Genomic DNA, 25,114 nt, shown 5'->3' with positions numbered 1-25,114 from the left:
TTGAATTAGGCGCGCTTACGCCGGCCCATTTACGCTACGCCGCCGTAACTTAGGACGCAAGTGCTTTGTGAATACAGCACTTGCCTCTCTAAGTTGCGGCGGTGTAGCGTAAATAAGATACGCTACGCCCGCACAAAGTTAAAAGGGCAAAAAGGCATGTATATGCGCAAAATATGATATCCAACTCCAACAGGAGTAAGGTTGACAATGCCTGCTTATGTTTTTCGGGGGAACTAGTCCCCTTCCTCAGAGCTGTGGGTGGTGTCAGTTGAGGTTGGGGAGACACCAGCCACAGCTCTGGAAAAGGGGGCTAGTTCCCCCGAAACGCAAAAGTGGGTATTGTCATTCTTTCTCCTGTTGGAGCTGAAGAACGTACTTTTGTGACTTTGTGCATATATATGCCTTTTGCCCACTTGGCTTATGAGTACATTATATTTTCTTTTACCCTTCAATAAAGTGTTAAAATAAAATGCGCTAGGCGTTTGCTCCATCTCTGGGTTTTGTACAGTGTTGGATTTCTTCGAACCGAAGAGGGTTGCATCACCACCTTTTTTCCAGACCGAGTCGTTGAATGATTTTGAGATCAGTGCTTCTCAACCTCAGTCCTCAAGTAAAGCAGCTGTGCAAAGTAAAGAAAAACCTGAAAACATGGCCCGTTGGGGGTACTTGAGGACCGAGGTTAAGAACCACTGGTTCACATATACTTTTCCTTACAGTAAAGAGAACCTGTGCTTTGTGTATGCACGGCAAAGTAACAGGTTGACTCTAATGGCAGCTCCATCAGCTGTTTATACTTGTCCCCCCCCCCCCCCCATTGCATTCATAGACTCCCAATTGCTATGTGACGGTGCTGAAACTAAAACAGAATTTTCCTTCGCTTTTGGCGGTTAAGCGTAACAGCGACGTAGTACAGAGAAGCCGAGCATGCATTACTGCTTGTGGAGCTGCCAATTAAGTGAACTTGTTGCTTTGAATATAGGGAAAATCTTTTTCTTTTGTAGTTTTCAATAGGTTGTTGAAGGGACAGGACAGGAAGTGAAGGGATATCTCCTCCCAGCAGGATAAAATAGACTGATAAAACCTTCAACCCTTCCCTATTCTTTCCGAACCAAGCAAAAAAATATTGGATATAGGAACACTTAGGAGTGTATATATAAGACATTTACAGAGCTATTTTTCCTATAAAACTGCACGTATATTCGTTCTGTGTGAATGCTGGCAAAATCAAACGTTATTAGGCTTTTTTTTTTCCAGGCCGGATATTCTTCAGTCGTACAGAACTGAGTGAATCGGGAAAATACCCAACTAGATGGACCTGATATAGGAAATAAAAACATATTTACTATGACCGTTAGCTCCATCTAGTGGCCATACTGCAGTATTTTCCTGGTTGACACACAAACATCTGACCTGGAGAGAAAATAACTTGGTAACATTCAATTTTTCAACATTCTTTTTCAACATTTATATAGAATGAAAGTGCATAGAGTTTTGCTGGAAAAATAGCTCTGTGAATTTTTAATTATTATACCCCTTAATGCTGACATAGTCACATACACATGGGAAAAAATATATATATTTTTAAAAAGACTGAAGACGAACCCTTCAGTGTGCTCAGCTGTGTGTATACTCAATTGCCGGGTGTTTTTTTTTTTATAATGCTTCTAGTCTTTCTTATTATTTTCTTTCGTCCAATGTGCAGGGTGTTCGAAATGACGATATCCTTTCCAGTGGACTCAGAACTGACAGTCTCAGTGTTTGACCATGACCTTATCGGATCAGACGACTTGATTGGTGAGACAAAGCTGGATCTGGAAAATCGTTTCTACAGTAACCATCGAGCAAACTGTGGTCTGGCCCTGCAGTATGATGTGTAAGTGTGGATTATTCTAATTGTAGAGGGCACAAAGGGTTCATCTCCAATCTCTATGATGCTATAAAAAAAAAATGCCCTGTGATGACATCCGGAGAACTCAGGGGAAATATAGGGGTAAGTAGCCTGAAATGTTTCCATATATTCCAATGAAGAATCCACTAGAGGGCGTATGTGTGCATCAAGGACTTGGCAGGGACAAAACCTTGTCCCACTACCCTCATATTTTTTGGATTTACATAATACGAACGTCTGTAGGGTCTATAGCACTGACATTATAGCATGCCCATGTACATCAAATATAGGTTTTAAAGGTAATCTGTTATTTGATTTGAAAAAATAAATAAAAAACTGCTACAGGTGTATACAGTGCAGGATACTAGATGTACCTGCACATACTTTTACCAGCCTCCAGAACCCTCCCATCATGACATCATTATGTCCAAATGGTAACGTTCTGGAACTTCCACCTACTGCTGAAGCTTTCCTGCCTTTTCCTGTACATCCCATTGGCCAGCAAGGCTACCCAGCATAATTATGAGACAAAGGAAATGTGGGGTATGGCAGGAAATAGTAGACACTATCCAAATACATGAAAATGCATGTGAACAACATAATCAAATATATACTCTATCCTGTAAGAAATTAGGAAAAAACATAAAACAGGTGCACCATATGCATTTTCATGTATTTAACGTATCTATGTATATTTGCTCTTAGACACAATTTTTTTGGCATTGTGTTAGATGAAGAAACATGGAGTCCTGAGGAAGTGTCAGTGACCACGAAACGCGTTGAAAAATACTTAATTTCTCGACTAGTGCCATTATGTGTTTAAATGTTATTGTACAGAAATATAATAGGGGTTTTCACCCCCACTTGTTGTACGTTACATTTTAAAAGTGTTTTCTAATAAAAATACAATGTTTTTAGAAGATATATGGTTTTTACATTTAATATACTAATGGGTCATCCTTGAGCGCCCTTTTAATTGTTTGTATATACTTTTCCTATTAGTTTGCTGGGTTGATGACCCCTTAATATTAACTTGGTTTAAACATTTAGTGAGAATACGTCACTTCCTCCACACATCTTCAGCCGAATACGACAACTAGATGTACCGGTATTTTAAATAGGATTTGGTACAAATAAGCCCACATTCATTTTCTTCATGATACAGATTTCTGTATGGTTCAGGAGGGGGCTCGCTCGTCCCCTCCCTTTCCTGACCTGCCGGGCTGCATGCTCGGATAAGGGTCTGGTATAGATTTTGGGGGGACCTCCACACCGTTTTTTTTTTTATTATTTGGCATGGGGGTCCCCTCCGAATACATACTAGACCCAAGGACCTGGTATGGACCGGGGGGACCCCACGCTGTTTTTTTTGTTCTCTCTTTTTTTTTAGCCGGCAATTCTTTTTTTGACAGCGGACTCATCAGTTGTTAAAGTGGGGGTTTATCCAAAAAAAAAAATTCTAACATTACATTGAGCTGAGTTCTGACACTGACAGTACGCTGATCTTTTTTTTTTTTTTTTGTACATACCGTTTTATCGCTATTTTACCCCCCTGGCTACCTGGTAGTGAATCCCGCGGGACTGGGCGTTCCTATTCACAGGCTAAGTGATTGACGTATGACCAAAAGCTTCCCACCGGCGCATACGGCGCGTCACGAGTTGCCGAAAGAAGCCAGACTGCGAGTCGGCTCTATACGGCGCCTGCGCACCGACGTTTGGCTTCTTTTCGGCAACTCGTGACTCGCCGTATGCGCCGGTGGGAAGCTTTTGGTCATACGTCAATCACTTAGCCTGTGAATAGGAACGCCCACTCCCACGAGATTCACTACCCGGAACCCGGGGGGTAAAATAGCGATAAAACGGTATGTACGAAAAAAAAAGATCAGTGTACTGTCAGTGGCAGAAGTCAGTTCAATGTAATGTTAGAATTTTTTTTAGGGTGAACCCCCGCTTTAAAGGACTCCACGGCCGGCTACCTGGCCCCCTCTTTAGCAACCAGCTATATAGAGTGTAAAAATAAATGCAAATCGCTGTAAAAACACGTGTCCAAAAAAAGTGCCAAGCACCGCAAAAAGCACTGCAGAAACTCTCAAAAGCAACATGCATAGTGAATCAAGCCCAACATAGTAAAGAGCTTGCCAATGCAACACCAAATATTTTAAGCTGCCGGTAAGAGTGGCAGTCTGATCACCACTGTAAAAAGATGGTTCCCACTGACCAATGGTAAATTAAGTTAGGCAGGGTTTCCCTGAGATCTAAAAATATTTTTATGGGCTTATCTTGGGTAAAAATGTAGAGAAAGTCTGGTCTTGTGGATAAAATGCTCTTTGTCCATTTTTTTCTATAACGTATTACTTTTTTATCCTTTAGTGAAGGCTACAATGCCTGGAGAGATGCCTTCAAACCTTGCCAGATTCTCAGCGCTTTGTGTAAAAAACACAGCCTGCCCGCGGCAGAGTACAGGAGGGAGGAGGTCAAAGTGAATAATAAGATCTTTAAGATACCCATTGAGGCATTTCCTGAAGGTAAGAAGATGCGGACCCAATAATGATGGCCAATTAATGTGCTTTTATTTGCCTAATCAAAGCCACAGAAGATACAGAACCAGACATGACAAGCTATGTCAAGTATGAAACCTGCTGGGTTGTCTTTCAGCACTGATTTGTATTGCCATATCCTGCGTTTTCAGTAAAAGTTACAGTGATCAGTGCTACCTATTATAAAATCATTGCTTTCTATAGTTTATGACAAAAGGCGTAAAGACATTTTCTCTGTACTGACCTGCTGTTAGTCTTCACTGCAGTTTCCAGCTTGGACAATTTATTTCTAATTAAGCAATTATTTTCTGTCCTTCCAAATCTAATACTAAGCGTGCCTCGAACATTGCCCTCCGAAACTTGCCTACAATAGTGCGGTGTAAAAAATCCCATGGTTAGTTTTAAAATAAGGTTCTCAAACCTGGTCATATACAGTAGCAAGGTCCATTTTGAACATTTCTAATGCTGCGTACACACGGTCGGAATTTTCGATGAAAAAAGACAGACGGAATTTTTTTCATCGGATATTCTGACTTTTTCAGTCAGAATATTCCGACGTACTTAGAAAAAGAACATGTTCTCTTTTTTTTTTTTTCGAAGAAAATTCCATTCGTCTGTATGGAATTCAAAAGGAGAAAAAAAACATGCATGCTCAGAAACAATTTGACGCATTCTTGGAAACATTGAACTTCATTTTTCTCGGCTTGTCATAGTGTTGTACGTCACCGCATTTTTGACGGTCGGAATTTGGTGTGTATGTGTGTATGCAAGACAGCTTGAGCGGAATTCCATCTGAAAAACCCGTCGGAGTTTATTCTGATGGAAAAAGCGATCGTGCGTACGAGGCATAAGCCTTTCAGTTTCCAGTACTGAGCCATGTGTAGCTGACCAATTCGTGCTAAAAAATGAACATATTGGAAGTTAGTGATCACCATCTCAGCAAGAGGCAGCTGTCAATCAATACTCTTAAAAGAAAAAAGAGTATCCAAAGATTTCTCCTTCCTACATTTTTAGTCAGTGCAAGGCTAACTCCAACAACTGCATTCCCTGTTCACTGAGGGTGTCTTCATTGGCCATTAAGTGTTCTCATTAGACAGGAGGTGGCCCTTGGCAGGCCTTTTTCCTGGAGGTCAGGTCACCAGGGCTGGACTTACCATTAGGCTTGACTGGGCTCAAGCCCATGGGCCCCGCCCAATGGGGGCCCCGGGCTCCATAGCGGCAACCCCCCATTCTCAGCAATCGCGCCAACCCCCTCTCGCAATTTCGCGGCAATCGCAGCAACCCCCTCTCGCAATTTCGCAGCAATCCCCGATTCGCGGCAATTTCGACACCCCCCCGCTCAACAACTCCGGCGGATGCATGCACCCCCCCACCCAACAACTTAACAACTTCGATGCTTTAGGGGGGCCCCTTCACTGCAGCTGTGTAAGGAGCCCCAAAATTACTGCCCCCCCCGCTCAACAACTTCGAGATAGGTCGGCGGATCCAGCCCCCCCATAACAACTATGATCGGTCGGCGGTAACAACCCACCCCCCCGCTTCTCTGCTCCAGGGGCCCCCTTCGATTATTAAGCCCAGGGGCCCCCACCACCCCAAGTCCTGCCCTGCAGGTCACTAATAAGTTTCAGTGTAAAAATTATCTTGATTGGTCTTGTAGATGCTGCTGGCTAGTAACTTAATCTCCAAGTCCAGCAGTCAGCTTCTCTGTATAGATTGACACCACTTAATTCAAAGTTAACTGAAGCCCTGATGAAGAGGGAGTTCCTTCAAGTTGGTTTAAACCAGTGTTTCTCAATTCCAGTCCTCAGGCCCCCCCAACAGGTCAGGTTTTCAGGATTTCCCTCAGATGAAAAGGCTGTGGTGATTACTAAGGCAGTGAAACTGATCAAATCACCTGTGCAAAATAATGGAAATCCTAAAAACCTGACCTGTTGGGGGGGCCTGAGGACTGGAATTGAGAAACACTGGTTTAAACCAATAAATTAAATTGGACTCTTGATATCTGGTCTGGCGCTCCTTCCATTGGTGCATGTTTTTTTTTTTTACTAATTTCAGTGTGGCATTATAAGAGGGATTTATGGTTAACAATAACAAACATCAAAAAACACATTCTCTTTGATCAGTTCTGTTTGCATATATTAGCATTATAACCCACTGGTACCACTTGGTTCTTTGATTTAGCACTTTTCCTCTTTTTGAATTGGATCAAACTTTGGAATCTCTTTTTCCGTCACGTGATATATACAGTGGATATAAAAAGTCTACACACCCCTGTTAAAATGTCAGGTTTATGTGATACAAAAAAAACGAGACAAAGAGAAATCATTTCAGAACTTTTTCCACCTTTAATGTGACATTTAAACTGTACAACTCAGTTGAACAACAAATTGAATTATTTTGGGTGGAAAGCCATTCTTTTGATGATTTGGATGTATGCTTTGGGTCGTTTTCATGCTGAAAGATGAAGTTCCTCTTCATGTTCAGCTTTTGAGCAGGAGCCTGAAGGTTTTGTGCCAATAATGACTGGTATTTGGAACTGTTCATAATTCCATCTACCTTGTCTAAAGCCCCTGTTCCAGTTGAAGAAAACAGCCCCAAAGCATGATGATGCCCCGCCATGCTTCACAGTGTGTATGGCGTTCTTTTGGTGATGTGCATTGTTCTTTTGGAATTATGGACAAAAAGTTCAACCTTAGTTTCATCAGACCATAACCCATTTTCCCACATGCTTTTGGGAGACTTCAGATGTGTTTTTGCAAAACTTAGCCGGGCTTGGATGTTTTTCTTCGCAAGAAAAGACTTTGGTTTTGCCACTCTATCCCACAGACCAGACATATGAAGAATACGGGAGATTGTTGTCACATGTACCACACAGCCAGTACTTGCCAGATATTCCTGCAGCTCCTTTAATGTTGCTGTAGGCCTCTTGGCAGCCTCCCTGACCATTTTTCTTCTAGTCTTTTCATCAATTTTGGAAGGATGTCCAGTTCTTGCTATTATTACTGTTGTGACAAATTTTCTCCACTTGATGATGACTGTGTTCACTCTGTTCCATGGTATCTAATGCCTTGGAAATTCTTTTGTACCCTTCTCCTGACTTATACATTTTAACAATGAGATCCATCTAATGTTTTGGAAGCTCTCTGCAGACCATGGCTTTTGCTGTAGGATTTGACTAAGAAAATGTCAGGAAAGACCTACTAGAAAAGTTGAACTTTATTTGGGGTTAATCAGAGGCACATTAAATGATGGCAAGTATGTACTGACTCCTATTTAACACAAGTTTGAATGTGATTGCTTAATTCTGAACACAGCTACATCCCCAGTTATAGGGATGCAACCACATTATTTTTTATTTTTACTTCTCCCCCCCCCCCCCCCTGAAAGATTTCAGTTTGTTTTTCAACTGAGTTGTACAGTTTATAGGTCACATTAAAAAGGTGGAAAAAGTTCTGAAATTATTTATCTTTGTCTCGTTTTTTTACATCACAGAAGACTTTGTATATCCACTTTAAGCTTCACTTTTTTAGAAGCTCCAGTCTTATATTACGTACTGTGAACAAGCAATAATCCCAGCATCTATCTTGTATTCCAGAGGCTTTCGTAAGAGACAAGAACAAGGAAGAAGATGAGTTGCTATCTGGTTATGATGAACACAAGGCTTTGCATGTCCTGCAGCACTGGGATGAAATGCCAGAGTTTGGCACCAGGCTAGTACCAGAACATGTAGAAGTGCGGACCCTCTACAGCTCTGAGAACCCTGGAATTGGGCAGGTAGGGAAGGACTATCTGTATAAGAAAACTGTAGGAGGATATTCTTCTACACTAAACTTTCTAAACAAAGGGCCAGTTTACTGCCGTTTAGACTTTAGGGGGGGGATGGACAATGGCCAGTTGTAATAGAAAATGATAGGAGTACAAATAATAGTGCCCCATCATTGGTGTCGGGGAGGAATAGTGTCCCATTATTGGGGTCAGTGGGAGGGATCGTGCCCCATCATTGGGGTCAGTGATGGAAATAGTTCCCCTATCATTGGTGTCACTGGGAGGAACAGTGCTTCAAGGGCCAGATAAAGTTCTTCTATAAATCTGAACCATAGACACGAGAGTGATATACTGTAGCTACTCATTGAGGTTGCCACCAACTGCCTAGTTCAGTACTAAAACTACCTTAACATATTTGGGCACGTTATTGTCTCATTTTCATCCACTATTTTATTTTGGGGCGGGAGGGGGAGCTCAGGGACAAAAGTCTAAGCAGGTCAGATGAGAGCTGTTTTTGCTATCTTAAAGGGGACGTATATTAGGTAGATTGCCTATGTTATTGGCCATGTTGGTCAAGGAGGGGCCTGGTGTTTTGCCAAGGCACTCGCTCTTTTTAATGTTTGTATGTCTTGTTTGAAATATTTCAATAAAAAAAAAAAAAAGGGGGACGTATATATACGTCCTTCTGCCTGTCCGTGCCATGCTGTCGACGTATATAGTCGTGCGCTGGTCGGCAAGCAGTTAATGCATAGGATGCATTAAGGTGAAAAACGGGAAGCTTTACAACCCCTTTAAAGTGGATGTAAACCCGATTTATTTTTTATTTTATTTTTTTGCTGGCACAATTTAGAGAGTATAAGATTTCCTATCATCTGTGCCCAGTCTTGCCACACAGAGTTAATGCAGCGCTGAGCAATCCTCTTTTATTGTTTAGTGAGATAAATCTTGACATACAGAGAAAAACGTTGTCATCCTCCCCCTTGCTTTATTTAGATATCTCACCCCACTCCTTTTCTGAAGTCATGTGGTTACTTTTCTGGATTTTGACTGGATTTGAGTGATCATAGCAGAAGTTCAGTGTATGAAATACACAGGAGAAAATGCATGTTGACAAGGGGAGTGTATAGGAGGGCGGGGAGTCTACCAACATCATGACTCCACCCACCGTGCTCCAGACAACAGATCCACCCACAGAATCTGCAGTTTTTCAGTTCTTATAGGGGAGACATTTGACAGGTAAGGATACATGCAGAAGGCATCTATATTCTTATAGATCAGCACTATGGCAGTAGTTTAGAAAGGATGAGAGTGAGTTTACATCCACTTTAAGGCCGAATTATTTGATTCAGGGAATCAAACAGTTGTTCATGGCATTAGAACAGAATGGTATTGCCTGTGAGCAATAAAACTGGAACCAGTTGCATTTTTAAACTACTCTGGTCTTCCTGCAAGAGTTTTGTGTTGCCTTCCACAATGCTAAGAAATTATACAGTCCGATCTTCAATCTAGTTCACGATATAAAAAGGAGATCAATATGTCTTTCAGGGATCTCTTCATATGTGGATTGACTTGTTTCCAACGGATGTTCCAGCACCACCTCCTGTCAACATCAAACCACGAGAACCTGTAAGGTATGCAAACAAGAGGTCTCCAAAATCCTCCACCCTGCTGAGGCCTGGAGCCATAACTGGTGCCATAAAAGTACTTCTCAGTGGGCAAAAAACATAATAGGGAATCGTGGAACAGCAAAATTATTTGAGCTATGCTTGCATAATAGAACACCCCAGGTTTTTTTAGCTCCTAGGGGAGCTCTGAAAATAAGCCAAAGATTCATGCAGACATCTGTAGGTGCTTACTTATCTATCGAGACAGGTACCCTTTAAATGTATGGTGCCACCACTCGAAGGAACCTCTTCTATACCCACATACTTCACATCCCTAATAAATATATTTAATTAGCTCATTAAAGCACATAAGTACGGAACATCTTCCTTCCATCCCCATCTGCTCATTAAGCTTCTGTAGTTATTTTGAAGGTCAATAAAATGTTAACACTATTTAATAGCACGTTCTTTGACAGTAACTGGTCTTCTCCTCCCTGACTTCTCTTCTCTGTAGTTACGAGTTGCGTGTGATCATCTGGAACACAGACGATGTCATCCTGGATGATATTAACCCGTTTACCGGCGAGCCATCTAGTGACATTTACGTGAAGGGGTACGTTCCATGGCTTTCACACTCTCTATTATTTTCTGGTGTTGAAACTCAGTTGTAAAGTCAACACCGATTACCTGAACTTCATCTGATATTTGCATGTCTTGACAGAGAGTAAATTTACAGTGTATTTATTGGGCCGAAATAAAAAAAAAAATTCTCTGGAGATAAAAGTGAAATACGTCAGATTCATATGGCTGATGCCCAACGTTGCAGCAAATGGATTTACAGACTTAGATTGTAGTTAAAGTTAAATTGTAGGTAAAGACATTGCTTTTTTTTTTCTTTAGATGGATAAGAGGATTGAATGATGAAAAGCAAGAAACTGATGTACATTTTAACTCCCTCACTGGGGAGGGAAACTTCAACTGGAGGTTTGTGTATCGGTTTGACTACCTCCCCACAGAGAAGGAGATCACATACAAGAAGAAAGAGTCCATCTTTTCCTTAGAAGAGTCCGAATTTCGTGAGCCAGCTGTGCTAGCGCTCCAAGTGTGGGACTATGACCGTATATCTGCCAATGACTTTTTAGGTATGTAACTTATGGTCTCACTTGGATTTTCCCAAAATTTTACTATACGTCATGACTGTATTAAAGTGGTTGTAAACCCATTTTAACAACTTTATGATACAGGTAAGCCTATATTAAGGCTTACCTGTAGCTACCCAGGATATCTCCTAAACTTGCACGGTTTAGGAGATATCCCCCTGTGTCTGCATGTGCCGAAGTGATCGGCACATGCGCACTGAAGCAATGGCACATCCAATGGCTGGTGTCATAACTGATCAAATGTGCAGCATCATGGCAGTTGTAGATTAAACAGAGGCAAAGATGGCAGCTTCCTTGGCTGAAAACGATAGGGGGGTTTACTTACACTTTAAGGCCTCATACACATGGACAGACTGTCCGATGAAAACGGTCCGCCGGACCGTTTTCATCGGACATGTTCGCTGCCGGATTTTGGTCTGATGGTTGTACACACCATCAAACCAAAATCCCCGCGGACAGGATACGCGGTGACGTGCGCGACCCTGGAAGGTCAATGCTTCCACACATGCGTCGAATCACTTCGACGCATGCGAGGGCTTTCGGCCGAGCGGACATGTCCGGTAAGTCGTACAGACGACCGAACATGTCCGACGGACAGGCTTCCAGCGGACATGTTTCTTAGCATGCTAAGAAACATTTGTCCGCTGGAAACCTGTCCGATCCGCCGGAAAATTGTCCGGTCGGACGTACAGACGACTGAATATGTCCGCTGAAACTGGTCTGCGGACCAGTTTCAGCAGACATGTTCGGTCGTGTGTACGAGGCCTAAGAAGTTCCCTTCGCTGGAACTAAGTGGCCAAGCCCAACCCCTGAAAAACAACCCCACACCATAATCCCCCCTCCACCAAATAATTTGGACCAGTGGACCCTCTTCTGGAAGAACGGTCAAACATTCCCATAGACACACTTCTAAACCTTGTGGACAGCCTTCCCAGAAGAGTTAGAGCTGTTATAGCTGCAAAGAGTGGGCCAACTCAATATTGAACCCTACAGACTAAGACTGGGATGCCATTAAATTCATGTGCGTGTAAAGGCAGTCGTCCCAATACTTTTGGTAATATAGTGTAAGTGAACCATCCCTTTAAACTGAAAGTTCAGTGAAGCTTTAAAAAATAAAAGTACTAAATGTAAGTTACATTTAGCAATTTATTTGAGACATAATTGGGGATAAAAGTAAAAAAAGTGTACGTTAGACAAGGCACAGGCCGGTTACGTATGATTTGTAAATCATTCGACTTTTACAAGTTAGTTTAACCTTTAGTTTGTTTTTTTATATCACAAAACTTTGTATGAAACCGAGAAAAGAAAGTGGTGGCTTTTCCCACAAAAATAAATTAGACGTCCACTTTCATTTTCCCATCTGCAATTTACTTCTGCTGGAATTGTATTAGGTTCAGTACAGACGATATTTATTGGATCGACAAACACAAATTTTCATATTTCAGGATCGATTGAACTGAAATTAAGCGACATGGTGCGAGGAGCAAAGACGTCTCAACAATGCACCATCAAGATGGCCAAGGACAAAGCCACGCCGCGCTTCTCCATCTTTAGAAATAAGCGCATGAAAGGCTGGTGGCCATTTGTCAAGCTCAAGAGTGAGGAGGACATTGAGAGGGAAGAACGGGAGGCGGAGGACAAAAGCAAGAAAAAGAAGAAGAAGAGGAAACATGTTAGGATAGAGGATGTGCAATATACTGATACCAGTGGAAACGTCTATATTCTGGCGGTAAGTCAATGGAAAAAACACATCTATTGTATAGGCGGTCCCACAAATAACTGGGGCTTAAAGCGGATGTGCCACGGGAAAATAATATTAAAAGCCAGCGGCTACAAATACTGCAGCTGCTGACTTTTAATATTAGGACACTTACCTGTCCTGGAGTCCAGCGCCGATCGCAGCAGAGCACGAGCGATCGCTCGTCTCTCTGCTGCTCCCCCCGCCATCCACGCTCAGGGAACCAGTAAGTGAAGCGCTGCGGCTTCACTGCCCGGTTCCCTATGGCGCATGCGTGAGTCGCGCCGCGCCAGCCGATTGGCTCCCGCTGTGTGCTGGGAGCCGAGTGTTCCCAGCACACAACGGGCGACAGACGGGATGTGACGGAATGCCCGTCTTTTGCCCGTATCGTGTGGCCGGAAGTGGGTGCAAATACCTGTCTTTAGATCAGCGGGACTCCACTTTAGGGTGGAGAACCGCTTTAAGTCTACAGCATTTCCACCATTACACATGCCAGTCCTAGTAATGCCATGCAGCCCCCCAACCCCCAATTGCATGTAGCCATACAGTGGCTGCAAAGAAGCTGCAGGAGATCAGCAGCATTGAGCTGCAACAAAGGAAGAATAATGATGATGACAGCATTTATTTAAAGCGGGGGTTCTCCCTAAAATGTTTCTTTTTTTTCTAGCATCTCATTCAGCATAGTAGCATGAGCTACAGTATGCCTTTATATATTTTTTTGGCGCCGTACTCACTGTGTAATCGCCTACGAAAGTTTCCGGGGAATGGGCGTTCCTATTCAGAGGGCTCGTGATTGACGACCGGCTATGGCGCGTCACGCTTCACGGAAATAGCCGAAATAGGTGTTTGCTCTTCACGGCGCCTGCGCAGTCAGCTCTGATGTCTGTGCGCAGGTGCCGTATAGCGCCGGGAAGAGCCGAGACCTACTCCGGCTATTTTCGTGAAGCGTGACGCGCCATAGCCGGCAGTCAATCACGAGCCCTCTGAATAGGAACGCCCATTCCCCGCGGGGAGTCTGGAATTTTACTACGCAATATAACAGTGAGTACGGCGCCAAAAAAATATATAAAGGCATACTGTAGCTCGCGCTACTATGCTGAATGAGATGCTAGAAAGTTGTTTTTAGGGTGAAACACCGCTTTAAAGACTATTTTATGACTAAGCCCATTTCTGACATTTGGTGTTAAAATCCGTATTTTTTTGCTAGAAAATTAATTAGAACCCCCAAACATTATTTATATATATATATATTTTTTAGCAGAGAATCTAGAGAATAAAATGGCGATTGTTGCAATAATTTATGTCACACGATATTTGTGCAGCTGTGTTTTAAACGCAACTTTTTGGGAATAATAAACTTTCATGAATTAAAAAAAAAAAATGAAAAAGTTAGCCCAATTTTTGTGTAGAATGTAAATAGATACCAAACATGTCAGGCTTTATAATTGTACGCACTCGTGGAACGGCGACAAACTACGGTACCTAAAAATCTCCATTGGCAACGCTTTTAATTTTTACCAGGTTAGATTTACAGAGGAGGTCTAATGCTAGAATTATTGCTCTCGCTCTGGCGAACGCGCCAATACAGCACATGTGTGATTTGAACACTGTTTACATATGTGGACGCGACGCCTGTATGTGTTTTCTTTGCTGCGCAAGCTCGCGGGGACAGGGGGCGCTTTAAAACATTCTTTTTTTTCTTACATTTTTTTTTACATTATTAAATTGTGTTTAAAAAGAAAAAAAAAATTGATCACTTTTATTGCTGTCACAAGGAATGTAAACATCCCTTGTGACAGTAATATGTGGTGATGGGTACTCTTTATGGAGGGTTCTGGGGTTTGAAAGACCCAAAATCCCTCCTTTACACCTCAAAGTATTCAGTTTGCCGAAAACGACGATTCTGAGTACTGTGTATTTTTTTAAATCCGGCGCCATTAGTAGCCAAGTAACGGTGCTTCCGTGTTTACATTCAGGAGACTGGAATGAAGACATTTACTGCGTCGTTCCAGTCTGTGGCTAGGCGCCGAAAGTGCCGGATCGCATATCGGGTCTCCCGGTGGGACGCGAGGGCCCAGTCAGAGCGGCGGGAGGGGGGATGTCCACTCCCGCTCTTCCGGGATAACAACCGAGCGGCTTTTAGCCACATTGGTTGTTGTGTTTGGAAAGCCGATCGCCCGCTCTAAACAACGGTACCGGGATAATAGCTGCGGGCATCATCCCGGTATAACCCCCGAAAGCCGAGGACGCATATATGCGTATGCTTGGCGGGAAGGGGTTAAGGAACACAGTGCTTTAGTAAAAAAAATATCACCCGGTTAGGGTTAACATCTAGTTTGAAGAGATTGAATAATGATTTTGTAGCTATTTTCTTTATTAATTATAATCAGGACTCAAAAGAAAAAGAAAAATATTACGTTTTTTTTTTTTCTCTTTCTCCAGCCAGTTATATATACACAATATAGCATGTTAATAATATGCAGTGCAGTCTTATGTCCAGCTAGCAGGGGAGCTCTATCCTCCTAATGTAATTTCCATTTTTTTTTAGAAAGTCTGTTCTTTATAGAGATCAATAACTCAAGCTGCAATTTACACCCACAAGATAAAGAGTCGCGGCACTGAATTGTGCTTTATTGGGTGGCTTAAAGCGTGTATTATCCCAACATTTCATATTTATGACATGTGTCTGTTGTACCATGTACTTATATCAAAAACTGTCATGTTCTTTTTTTTTTTTTATATTGCTTCCTTTGTGTGAAATCTCTGGTGATCCTGCTAGTCTCTCTGTTTTCCTATTTCAAACTGACCACACTAGAAGCACATTCGCCCAGTGTGGTCAGGTATCTTCTTTGCATTCTACTTGGGAGCTTAGCCTACCTTTACTTAAGTGGTCAGAATTATGCTGATTCGTCCCCCTGCACAGATAACCATTCGAAAGATCAGTGTACTGATGTTTTGCTCAGAGCCCAACCATTTTTTTGAAGCCGATTGGAGCCTCTGGCTCTAATCATGTGCTTAAAAAAAAAAAAAAAAAAACTTAGAAATCTATGGGTCCGGCACACTGCAATGAGAATAGGGGCTGGTGCATGGAGATCAGGGGGCGGGCGGTGGCACCCCCCCCCCCTTTTGGAAGAGATGGATTTTATTCCTGATTTGCAGAGACACAAAATCCATCCCTTTCCACCTGTCAGAATGGAGATCTACGTTGTTTACAAAGGAAATTCAAATACCTATAATTTAATAGTCGGTTATTGTTAGTTACCTATTATATTGAATTTTCATTCTTTCAAATTTCTGAATTTTCAAATTTCCAGGTTTACGAATGTTAGAATTTACGAATGTTAGAATTTCGATCATAAGGAATGACCTGGAAAAAAAAAAAAAAAAAACAACTAATGAAACTAACACGTTTTTTTGGCAGTGCACATCTAATTTTTTTTTAAGCTTTATTTACAATATATTTTACATCGATTTTAAGAAAGCTTTAGATTTCAACGACTTTTAAATAGACATGTGCACACTGAAATATTTTGTTTCGGAATTTCGTTTTCGTCTGAAAAATACATTTGGTTACTCCCGAAATTCGTTTTTATTTATTTTGTTTTTCGTTAAAAAAATAAAAAAATGCATTCGTCCGAAAATCCAAATTAATTAAAGGTTGAAACTGTCATTGAAGGCTTATGGTGTCTGTCGAATGTTCTAAGAAGATTCGACAGAATCTTTAAAAAAGATTCGACGGAGCAACGAAACTGTACGATGCCGCAATCGTACATTTCCGGTCGAGTGTTCCGCCAACAAGCTATAGAAGAATTCTAATGTTATATGACTAATAATAATAATTATATTTATTAATTATTATTATTACTAGTCAACCAACATTAGAATTTTTCTATAGCCTATGGGCCGAGCATTTCACCATAAATGTCCGCTTGCTGCGATCGTATGTTTTTAGCTACTTCGTCGAATCTTCATGTCTCTCTATGTCGAATCTTTTCTCTCTATGTCGACTCTTCTTCTTTTCTCTCTATGTCGAATCTTCTTCATGTCTCTATAATGTCGAATCTTTTCTCTCTATGTCGACTCTTCTTCATGTCTCTATAATGTCGAATCTTTTCTCTCTATGTCGACTCTTCTTCATGTCTCTATAATGTCGAATCTTTTCTCTCTATGTCGACTCTTCTTCATGTCTCTATAATGTCGAATCTTTTCTCTCTATGTCGACTCTTCTTCATGTCTCTATAATGTCGAATCTTTTCTCTCTATGTCAAATCTTTTCTCTCTATGTCGAATCTTCTTCATGTCTCTATAATGTCGAATCTTTTCTCTCTATGTCAAATCTTTTCTCTCTATGTCGAATCTTTTCTCTCTATGTCGAATCTTTTCTCTCTATGTCGAATCTTTTCTCTCTATGTCGAATCTTTTCTCTCTATGTCGACTCTTCATGTCTCTATAATGTTGAATCTTTTCTCTCTATGTTGAATCTTTTCTCTCTATGTTGAATCTTTTCTCTTTATGTAGAATAATATTGGACTAATAGAGTTAAGGTTAGGCACATTCGACCGCAACGAAAACGAAAATAAAGCATTTGTTTATGTCGGATCTTTGGTTTTCGTTTTCTGTGCTTCCGTTATCGTTTGTTAAAACGATAACAAAAATACCTGAAATTCGGACGAAAATGCATTCGGACAAAAAACGAATGCACATGTCTACTTTTAAACATGTTAATACTTATATGATGGTGACTGAGTTCACATATGCTTTAGGAACAACAACTGTGTCTTCTTACTCTGTTAGCCACACATACCTAAAGGCCCCCGCTACTGAGGACATTCTCGCAATGGTGATGCGCTCCGCCATTACCAACTTCACATGCATCCGTTGCAGCTAGGTCACGGACAGAAATACCTTTTTGTTTGAGGATTATCACACCTCAAAGCGACTGACGCCAGCGCTCAGAGGAGATTTAAGCTTTTATTCATGCTTTCGAACATTTTAGAATCTCCGATCAGAAAAATGTCAATCCCTGCCCCATTTTTACCCAGCGTCACACAGATTTTCCCAGCTAGCCCATAATAGATCAAAGCTTCAATTGGATCTGACTTCTCTGCAATATAATTGAACAAAACCGCAAATTGTAGGGTGCTGAGCGGCGATACATAGCTTGATGTAGAACAGAATCACACGGTACTCTGCTTTCTCTTGAGAGGATGCAACAGCCTGCTCATTGAAAGGAAAAGAAAAGGCTCTACATTACTTTTTTTTTTTTTGTCTTATCATTTTCATTAAATAAAGTTTTCAAAGATACAGAAGTTGGCAGAGGTCAATTTACAGTATCAGTAATTTATGTAGGCAACATTTGGGGATGCAAGGAACGGTATATGCTTTAGAGAGATTAATTTATCCTGTTTTTTGCAACCTACAGAAGAAAAGTGGTCAGGAATAGGGATGAGCCGAACACACCCCGGTTCGGTTGGCAGCAGAACACGCAAAAAATTTGTTTGAACACGCGAACACAGTTAAAGTCAGTGACGTGTACGGGTGACCCCGCCCCCTCTGATGCAATGGGAAAACATGCGTTTCGTCAGAGGGGGCGGGGTCACCCATACACATCACTGGTTAACCCCGGCGATTCCCCTTGCATCTCTGGCCCCGCCCTCAGCTATAAAAGAACTGTCAGCGCGTCATTCGTCGGGTGCCTCCGGTGGAGGCAGGATCGCCTGCGTAGTATCCACACTGGAGATCGAGAATGTATTACATCTCTTTTAATAAAGGACTTGTCCCAAGCCGTCTCCTGTCGTTTAACATTTTGACACATTTTTTGGTGAAATGGTAGGGGTATATTGTACCCCTTACCAATTCACATAGGGGGGGCGGGATCTGGAGGTCCCCTTTGTTAAAGGGGGCTTCCGGATTCAGATAAGCCCCCCACCCGCAGACCCCCACAACCACCGGGCAAGGGTTGTAGGGATGAGGTCCTTGTCCCCATCAACATGGGGACATCCTCCCCATGTTGAGGACATCCTCCCCATGTTGAGGACATGTGGCCTGGTACACACCCATTTTTTTATTAATTTATGGTTTGATACATTGTTATTCACTCCGTTGTGATTGCACAATTTTTAAAGATTGGGGTTGCGCGCTTATTTCCTTTTGTATATGCTATAGACAACCCAGGTACAAAATTTAAAGGAATATTTTACTTTTATTGTTTCACTTTAAGCATTATTAAAATCACTGCCCCCGAAAAAAACTGCCTATTTTAAAAAATTTTTGCATTGATACATGTCCCCTGGGCAGGACCCTGGTCCCCAAACACTTTTTATGACAATAACTTGCATATTAACCTTTAAAATTAGCACTTTTGATTTCTACTATAGACTTTGCCACGAACACCCCAAATTGTTTGCTGTTTGGGCGAACAGCCAATGTTCGAGTCAAACTAATGTTCGACCCAAACATAAACTCATCCCTAGTCAGGAAGAAGGGGAAAGGAAAAATAGGTAGGGATTTGAGATACCCATGTGTAGTTGTTGGAGTGTGACACATCCATTTGAGAAAGCAGGACAAAAATTGTGAGACTCAAAGTTCCCTGACCTTTTTGGATTCAGGCATGGTGCCCTGAAGCTTGGTCACCAATTTAGTCATTGATATTTGTAACTTAACTAGGTTAACTATAATTACTATAATTAACTTTAACTAAGTGACATAAGAGTTCAGCTTATGAAGGGCCTCAGGCTATACCAAGGCAACCATGTATTGGTGATTGTTCATTTTGAGACCATCAGTTTAAATTGATGCTTTTTACCCAGTTCTTGGGAAACTGTCTTTGGAGAAGAATGCAAAGGAGTCAGTATAGCTATGACCATAATCCCTGGGTTACCAGACAGGACCATCATATGTGATAGAATGTGCCTGGTTCTGAGCAACCACCGAAGAAGTTGGGAGAGTGGCCTGGGGCTGCACAAACAAGATGGCTGGGCAACCAAAAAAGTTCTTTATAATTTGTTTCCACTGCAGAAGTATTACAGAAACAAGACATGGCCATGCCCCATATAGGAGTCCATTTAGTAAGCCCTAGCTGGATTCCCATATACTTTTTTTTTTAAATAAAGCACATTCTTCAATTAATCTACACTTAAAATTTCCCCATTGCTGCTTATTTAGCTTAACTCCTTGTGTCCCTGTGTTGAAACTCTGCTGGTCCTACCTTTGTAGTTAGCCTTCATTAAAAAGTATATTGCCCAATTCCTTCAATGGAGACGGAGGGCTTTGAAAAAGTATTCATACTCCTAGAAATTTTCCACATTTTGTCATGTTACAACCAAAAACATACAGTGGAACCTTGGATTACGAGCATAATCCGTTCCAGGAGAATGCTTGCAATCGAAAGCACTCGCATATCAAAACGAGTTTCCCCATAGAAGTCAATACAAAACGAAAATAATTTTTTCCACATGGACTTCTATATTTTTTAAAGTGACACAAAAGAGTTCAACTTATGAATAACCAGGTTTAGCAAAAATTACCCAAAAGCCATTTTATTTGACTTTTTTAAGACTTAATACATGTACATGATAACAAGGCCTCTTTTTTTGCTATAGGGGAAAGTTGAAGCGGAGTTCCAGCTACTGACCGTGGAAGAGGCAGAGAAGAGTCCAGTGGGCCTCGCACGCAAGGAGCCAGAACCTCTGGACAAACCCAAGTATGTATTGGTGATTATCATTTTGCCAGCCCTGTGCAAGCTACAAGCTGGTCTGATTGGATTTTAAACAAGGCAAAGTGTTGTCTCCCTTCCCATGTGACAGTGTTCAGGCCACCCACTCTGCATCATGAATGGAAGAGGAGAGAGTCACGTGTTCCCCAATACCCAGCTGTAGAGTGCATTTCATTGGTTTTGCGGGCAAACAGGGTTGCAGTGAACCAAAGGGGAGATGGGTATTGGCAGCAGGATGTTGGCCAATTAAAGTGGAAATTCAGTTCAATAAAATATCCAGGCATGCTGGAAAATGTTAAAAAAAGCAGGCCTTGCTGAAAAGCTCATCTTGTCTCCAATTCAGTTTGTTCTGGGTTGAATGATGACCGGTGGCTTTCACCCCTTTTCCTGTGAGTCCAGGCTATCTTGGGGTGCGTCATCGTGTTAGCCTGGACTTTACAGTACTGCGTAGAGCAACGCTAAAGCCATAATGTCAGGGTAGTTCTCAGCAGCATTGAAGACTGCCAATGACCACCCCAGGTGCGATGACTCAAGGATGTCATGTGACAGGCCAGAAGACTTAGGATATCTATACGTTGTACTTCATGCCGGCACCAAGCTGTTCGATGCAGGGAGTTTAAATTAAGCTGCACATAAAGCAGTTGGTAAAAGAAACACACAGAGTCTCTTCTGCCATACAAATCTACCTGCTATATATTTTTTTTTTAAATGAACCTTAAGTTCCACTTTAGGTTGGGGTCACATATGTACGGGTTTATGCCTGGGGTCCGGTGAGTTCGTCTGTTCACCGGTTCAGGTGCAAAACAGGTCCGAATTTTTGCCTGAATTTGCACCTGAGCCGGCCCTAAACGTGTACAGGACCCTTTTTGAATGCGGATCGCAGCCGCTCCGGACATGTGTGAACCGGCTCCATTGAAAGCTAGTCACACTCGCCTGTCATGCAAATTGGATGCAGCGAAATCCGCATCCATTTCACATATATGTGAACCCAGCACCTGTTGCTTGCCCTACGTTGGCAAAACATGGGCTCACTTTAAGCCTAATAATTATCCCGGCATCTCAGGAGCAGTTACACAGATTTTGTCTGTATTGATGGTTGTCATATTTTTGTTAATATCCAATTCATTATTGCTACAGTGTGCTTTGCATTTCAATCCATTGCATATGAATTCCGCTTTTGCTCTTGTTTTTAACACTTACATTTATAAATGTGTGTGTAATGAGCTGTGTAAGCTGTGCAGGTGTAATGAGCTGTGCCTTATAATCATTTGTAAAATTCTGTCAGTTTACAAGTCAGTGAATGTAGGAAAAAGTGCATCTTATACTCACAGGACTTTACTTTTCCTCATTAACCATCGGCATCGTACAAATCTGAGTTTCATACTCTAAGGCCCCGTACACATGTCCGAGGAACTCGACGTGCCAAACACGTCGAGTTCAGTGTGGAAGCCGCCGAGGATCTCGGCGGGCCGACTTTCCTCATTGAACAACGAGGAAATAGAGAACATGTTCTCTTTTCGGCCCGACGAGTTCCTCGTCGGCTTCCTCGCTGAAAAGTGTACACACGACCGAGTTTCTCGGCAGAATCCTGCTCCAACCGAGTTTCTGGCTGAATTCTGCCGAGAAACTCGGTCGTGTGTATGGGGCCTAAGGGCCAAGTACACACGACCGTTTTCCTTGACAGAATCCATCAAGAAACTTGGTGGCAGAGCCTTTTTGCCGAGGAAAACGGTCATGTGTATGTTTTTCGTCGAGAAAACTGTTGAGGAACTCGATGAGAAAAAAAAAGAACAAGTTCTCTTTTTCCTCGTCGGGAGTCTCAATTTCCTCGTCATGTTCCTCGTCGGGCTGGTTTTCGACGAGAAACAAGTTAGTGTGTATGCTTAGAAACCCGCACATGCTCAGAATGGTTGCGCCAGTGGAATCAAACTTCCCCTTTATAGTGCCGTCGTACGTGTTTTACGTCACCGCGTTTGAGAACGACGAGATTTGGTCTTGACAGTGTGTACGCAAAGAAAGCTTGTCAAGTTTCTCGACAAGCCTAACAAGGAACTCGTCGAGGAAAACGATGTTTCATTTACGACGAGTTCCTCGGTCGTGTGTACGAGGCCTGACTGTTGTGCAGAGGTAAAGCTGAACTTTGGGCATAAAAACATTTTCATTTAAAGGAGAAGAACAACCAAAGCTCGTTTGGCTGTACGTCTCCTGTGGATCACAGGAGTGCAGTTCGTTCTGAAGCCCGCTGTCGGCTGACATCACAGGGCCAGTCCAGGCTGGTGCAAGATCGTGACAATACTGTTGGGATACACCCACAACCCTGGATCGGCACCTGGCTCAGCCTCTCAGCAAACCTGCTGACAGCCTGAGCCAGCCTCTCCTGCCCCCTCCCCATCTACTACAGCAGGGGTAAGCAATTAGAGGACCTCCAGTTGTTGCAGAACTACAAGTCCCATGAGGCTTAGCAAGACTCTGAGAGCCACAAGCATGACACCCAGAGGCAGAGGCATGATGGGACTTGTAGTTTTGCAACAGCTGGAGGTCCGCTAATTGCATATCCCTGTACTACAGGATGTGTGCAAAAAAAAAAAAAGAGAAAAACTTTTTTATTTTTATTTTTTTTAAATGTTGGTCTTTTTTAGTTTGTTTAGCAAAAAATAAAAACCCCAGACACCAAACACCACCAAAATAACGCTCTATTTGTGGGAAGAAAATTAAAAAAAAAAGTAGTTTTGGGTACAGTGTTGTATGACCGCGCAATTGTCATTCAAAGCGCCACAGCGCTAAAAGCTGAAAAGTGTCCTGGGCAGGAAGGGGCTAAAGTGCCTGGTATTGAAGTGGTTAACTATTAATTAGCCTTCTTTATTAAGCAAATTTTTGCTACATACAGCAACCAAATTTCTTCCTATTTTTGAAAACGCCACTAGTTTTCCCTTCTAGGTGGAAAGCCACCGATACCGCTTCATGTGTGTATTAGTTGTTATTTATTTGACAAGGCCACTATATCAAAGTTTGTGTTCGTTGTCACTGGTGATGGGAACAGTGGTTCTGCTCCAAGTACAAGCATCAGACCAGAGGACCACCATTGGAAATATACCTCACCCTTTTGCTTCTACTGCTTAGAACACAACACACACACCCAATGATTTATATATAGTATGCATGAAAATTTAAGGAATTTTCTGTTTTTCTTTCAGCCGCCCCAAAACCTCGTTCAACTGGTTTGTGAACCCCCTAAAAACATTTGTTTTCTTCATCTGGAAGAAATACAAGAAGTACATCATTGCCCTACTCATCATCGCTATCCTGTCCGTTTTCCTGGTCCTCATCCTGTACACTATGCCTGGATACATCAGTCAGAAGATCATCAATGGATAAAGGACCTTGCTTATAATGGATGGTGTAAATAATCGGACTTCAATTTGTATATATTGTTTGGAATATCTTATTTTCAAAGGAGAGCTACCTTCATTGTGTTTACAAAAAAGACAAAAATGTATTTGCCGGCGTATAAGACGACCCCCTAATTTTCCAGCTAAAATGTTGATTTTGGGATATACTCGCCGTATAAAACGACCCCTCACTGTGCCATTGCCTCACCTCATGGTGCCATTGCCTCACCGTGCCATTGCCTCACCTCACCGTGCCATTGCCTCACCTCAGCTCACTGTGCCATTGCCTCACCTCACCGTGCCATTGCCTCACCTCAGCTCACTGTGCCATTGCCTCACCTCACTGTGCCATTGCCTCACCTCACCATGCCATTGCCTCACCTCACCGTGCCATTGCCTCACCTCACCGTGCCATTGCCTCACCTCACCTCACCGTGCCATTGCCTCACCTCACCGTGCCATTGCCTCACCTCACCGTGCCATTGCCTCACCTTACCGTGCCATTGCCTCACCTCAGCTCACCGTGCCATTGCCTCGCCTCACCTCACCGTGCCATTGCCTCACCGTGCCATTGCCTCACCGTGCCATTGCCTCACCGTGCCATTGCCTCACCTCACATCGGCGATCTTCATTACTTTAGTGAGTCAGACTGCGGGCATCCATTTTTTAAAAGCCGCGCCTCTTCCTCGCGCTGTTCCGTGATAGGCGGAATACTCAAGTTTCCCAGCAGAGCCTGTGTTCAGTGTTCCGCCTATCACGGACGTCCTCTCGTTCGAGGACGAGATGACGCCTGTGAACAGCACAAGGAGGAGGCGCGGCTTTTAAAAAATGGCCGCCCGCAGTCTGCATCCGGCGTATAAGACGACCCCCGATTTTTGAGCCAGATTTTTAAGTATAAAAGGTTGTCTTGTACATCGGCAAATACGGTAGTCTGCCCCAGTTGGATTAATGGCATTGCCTGGCCATGGGGACTTGACATGGTTCCTTATTTGGCCAAGGCTAAGTGGGTTGTAGACTGGAGGATCATACTCTTAATGGGTTATTGGGGTCCCACTTTATTCACTTTTTCATATGGTTATTATCTCAGGTACTGTGTGTCCATATAATAATGATGTTTAACCTATTGCCTTTAAAAATCGATGTTTTTTATTTAAGAAAGCAAAGAGCAAGACACAAAACATGATAACCCACAGTGACCAATCAGAAAACATAAATTGCCGTTCTGACTATGATAACACACAGAGAGCTGAGATCTGATTGGTTGCTGCGAGTCATTGTATTACATTTTTGCACAGTTAAAAGAGAAGTATGTAAATGTT

At 42.4% G+C, this 25,114-nt stretch overlaps 1 protein-coding gene and 1 long non-coding RNA gene across 2 annotated transcripts in view; one reads left to right on the top strand and one right to left on the bottom strand.

The window, feature by feature from the left end:
* Positions 1 to 16,047, bottom strand: part of LOC120918806 — a 50,966-nt gene extending 34,919 nt beyond the window's left edge. Inside the window, exon 1 of the long non-coding RNA XR_005744473.1 lies at positions 15,955 to 16,047. This is a non-coding gene — a long non-coding RNA (uncharacterized LOC120918806). The remainder of the gene's footprint in view (positions 1 to 15,954) is intronic.
* LOC120918805 (fer-1-like protein 4) overlaps positions 1 to 23,890 on the top strand; it is a 142,404-nt gene extending 118,514 nt beyond the window's left edge. Inside the window, exons 37-45 of the mRNA XM_040330614.1 lie at positions 1,703 to 1,873; positions 4,259 to 4,413; positions 8,021 to 8,199; positions 9,736 to 9,821; positions 10,309 to 10,407; positions 10,695 to 10,936; positions 12,400 to 12,683; positions 20,294 to 20,394; positions 23,601 to 23,890. Of these exons, the coding sequence (XP_040186548.1) occupies positions 1,703 to 1,873; positions 4,259 to 4,413; positions 8,021 to 8,199; positions 9,736 to 9,821; positions 10,309 to 10,407; positions 10,695 to 10,936; positions 12,400 to 12,683; positions 20,294 to 20,394; positions 23,601 to 23,781 (1,498 nt within the window). The 3' untranslated portion in view covers positions 23,782 to 23,890. The remainder of the gene's footprint in view (positions 1 to 1,702; positions 1,874 to 4,258; positions 4,414 to 8,020; positions 8,200 to 9,735; positions 9,822 to 10,308; positions 10,408 to 10,694; positions 10,937 to 12,399; positions 12,684 to 20,293; positions 20,395 to 23,600) is intronic.
* Positions 23,891 to 25,114: the final 1,224 nt, after the last annotated feature.

The sequence above is a fragment of the Rana temporaria genome, chromosome 12 (assembly GCF_905171775.1).
Source record: "Rana temporaria chromosome 12, aRanTem1.1, whole genome shotgun sequence".
NCBI lineage: Eukaryota > Metazoa > Chordata > Amphibia > Anura > Ranidae > Rana > Rana temporaria.
Note: the sequence above shows the minus strand (reverse complement) of the source record. Positions and strands in the feature narration are given on the sequence as shown.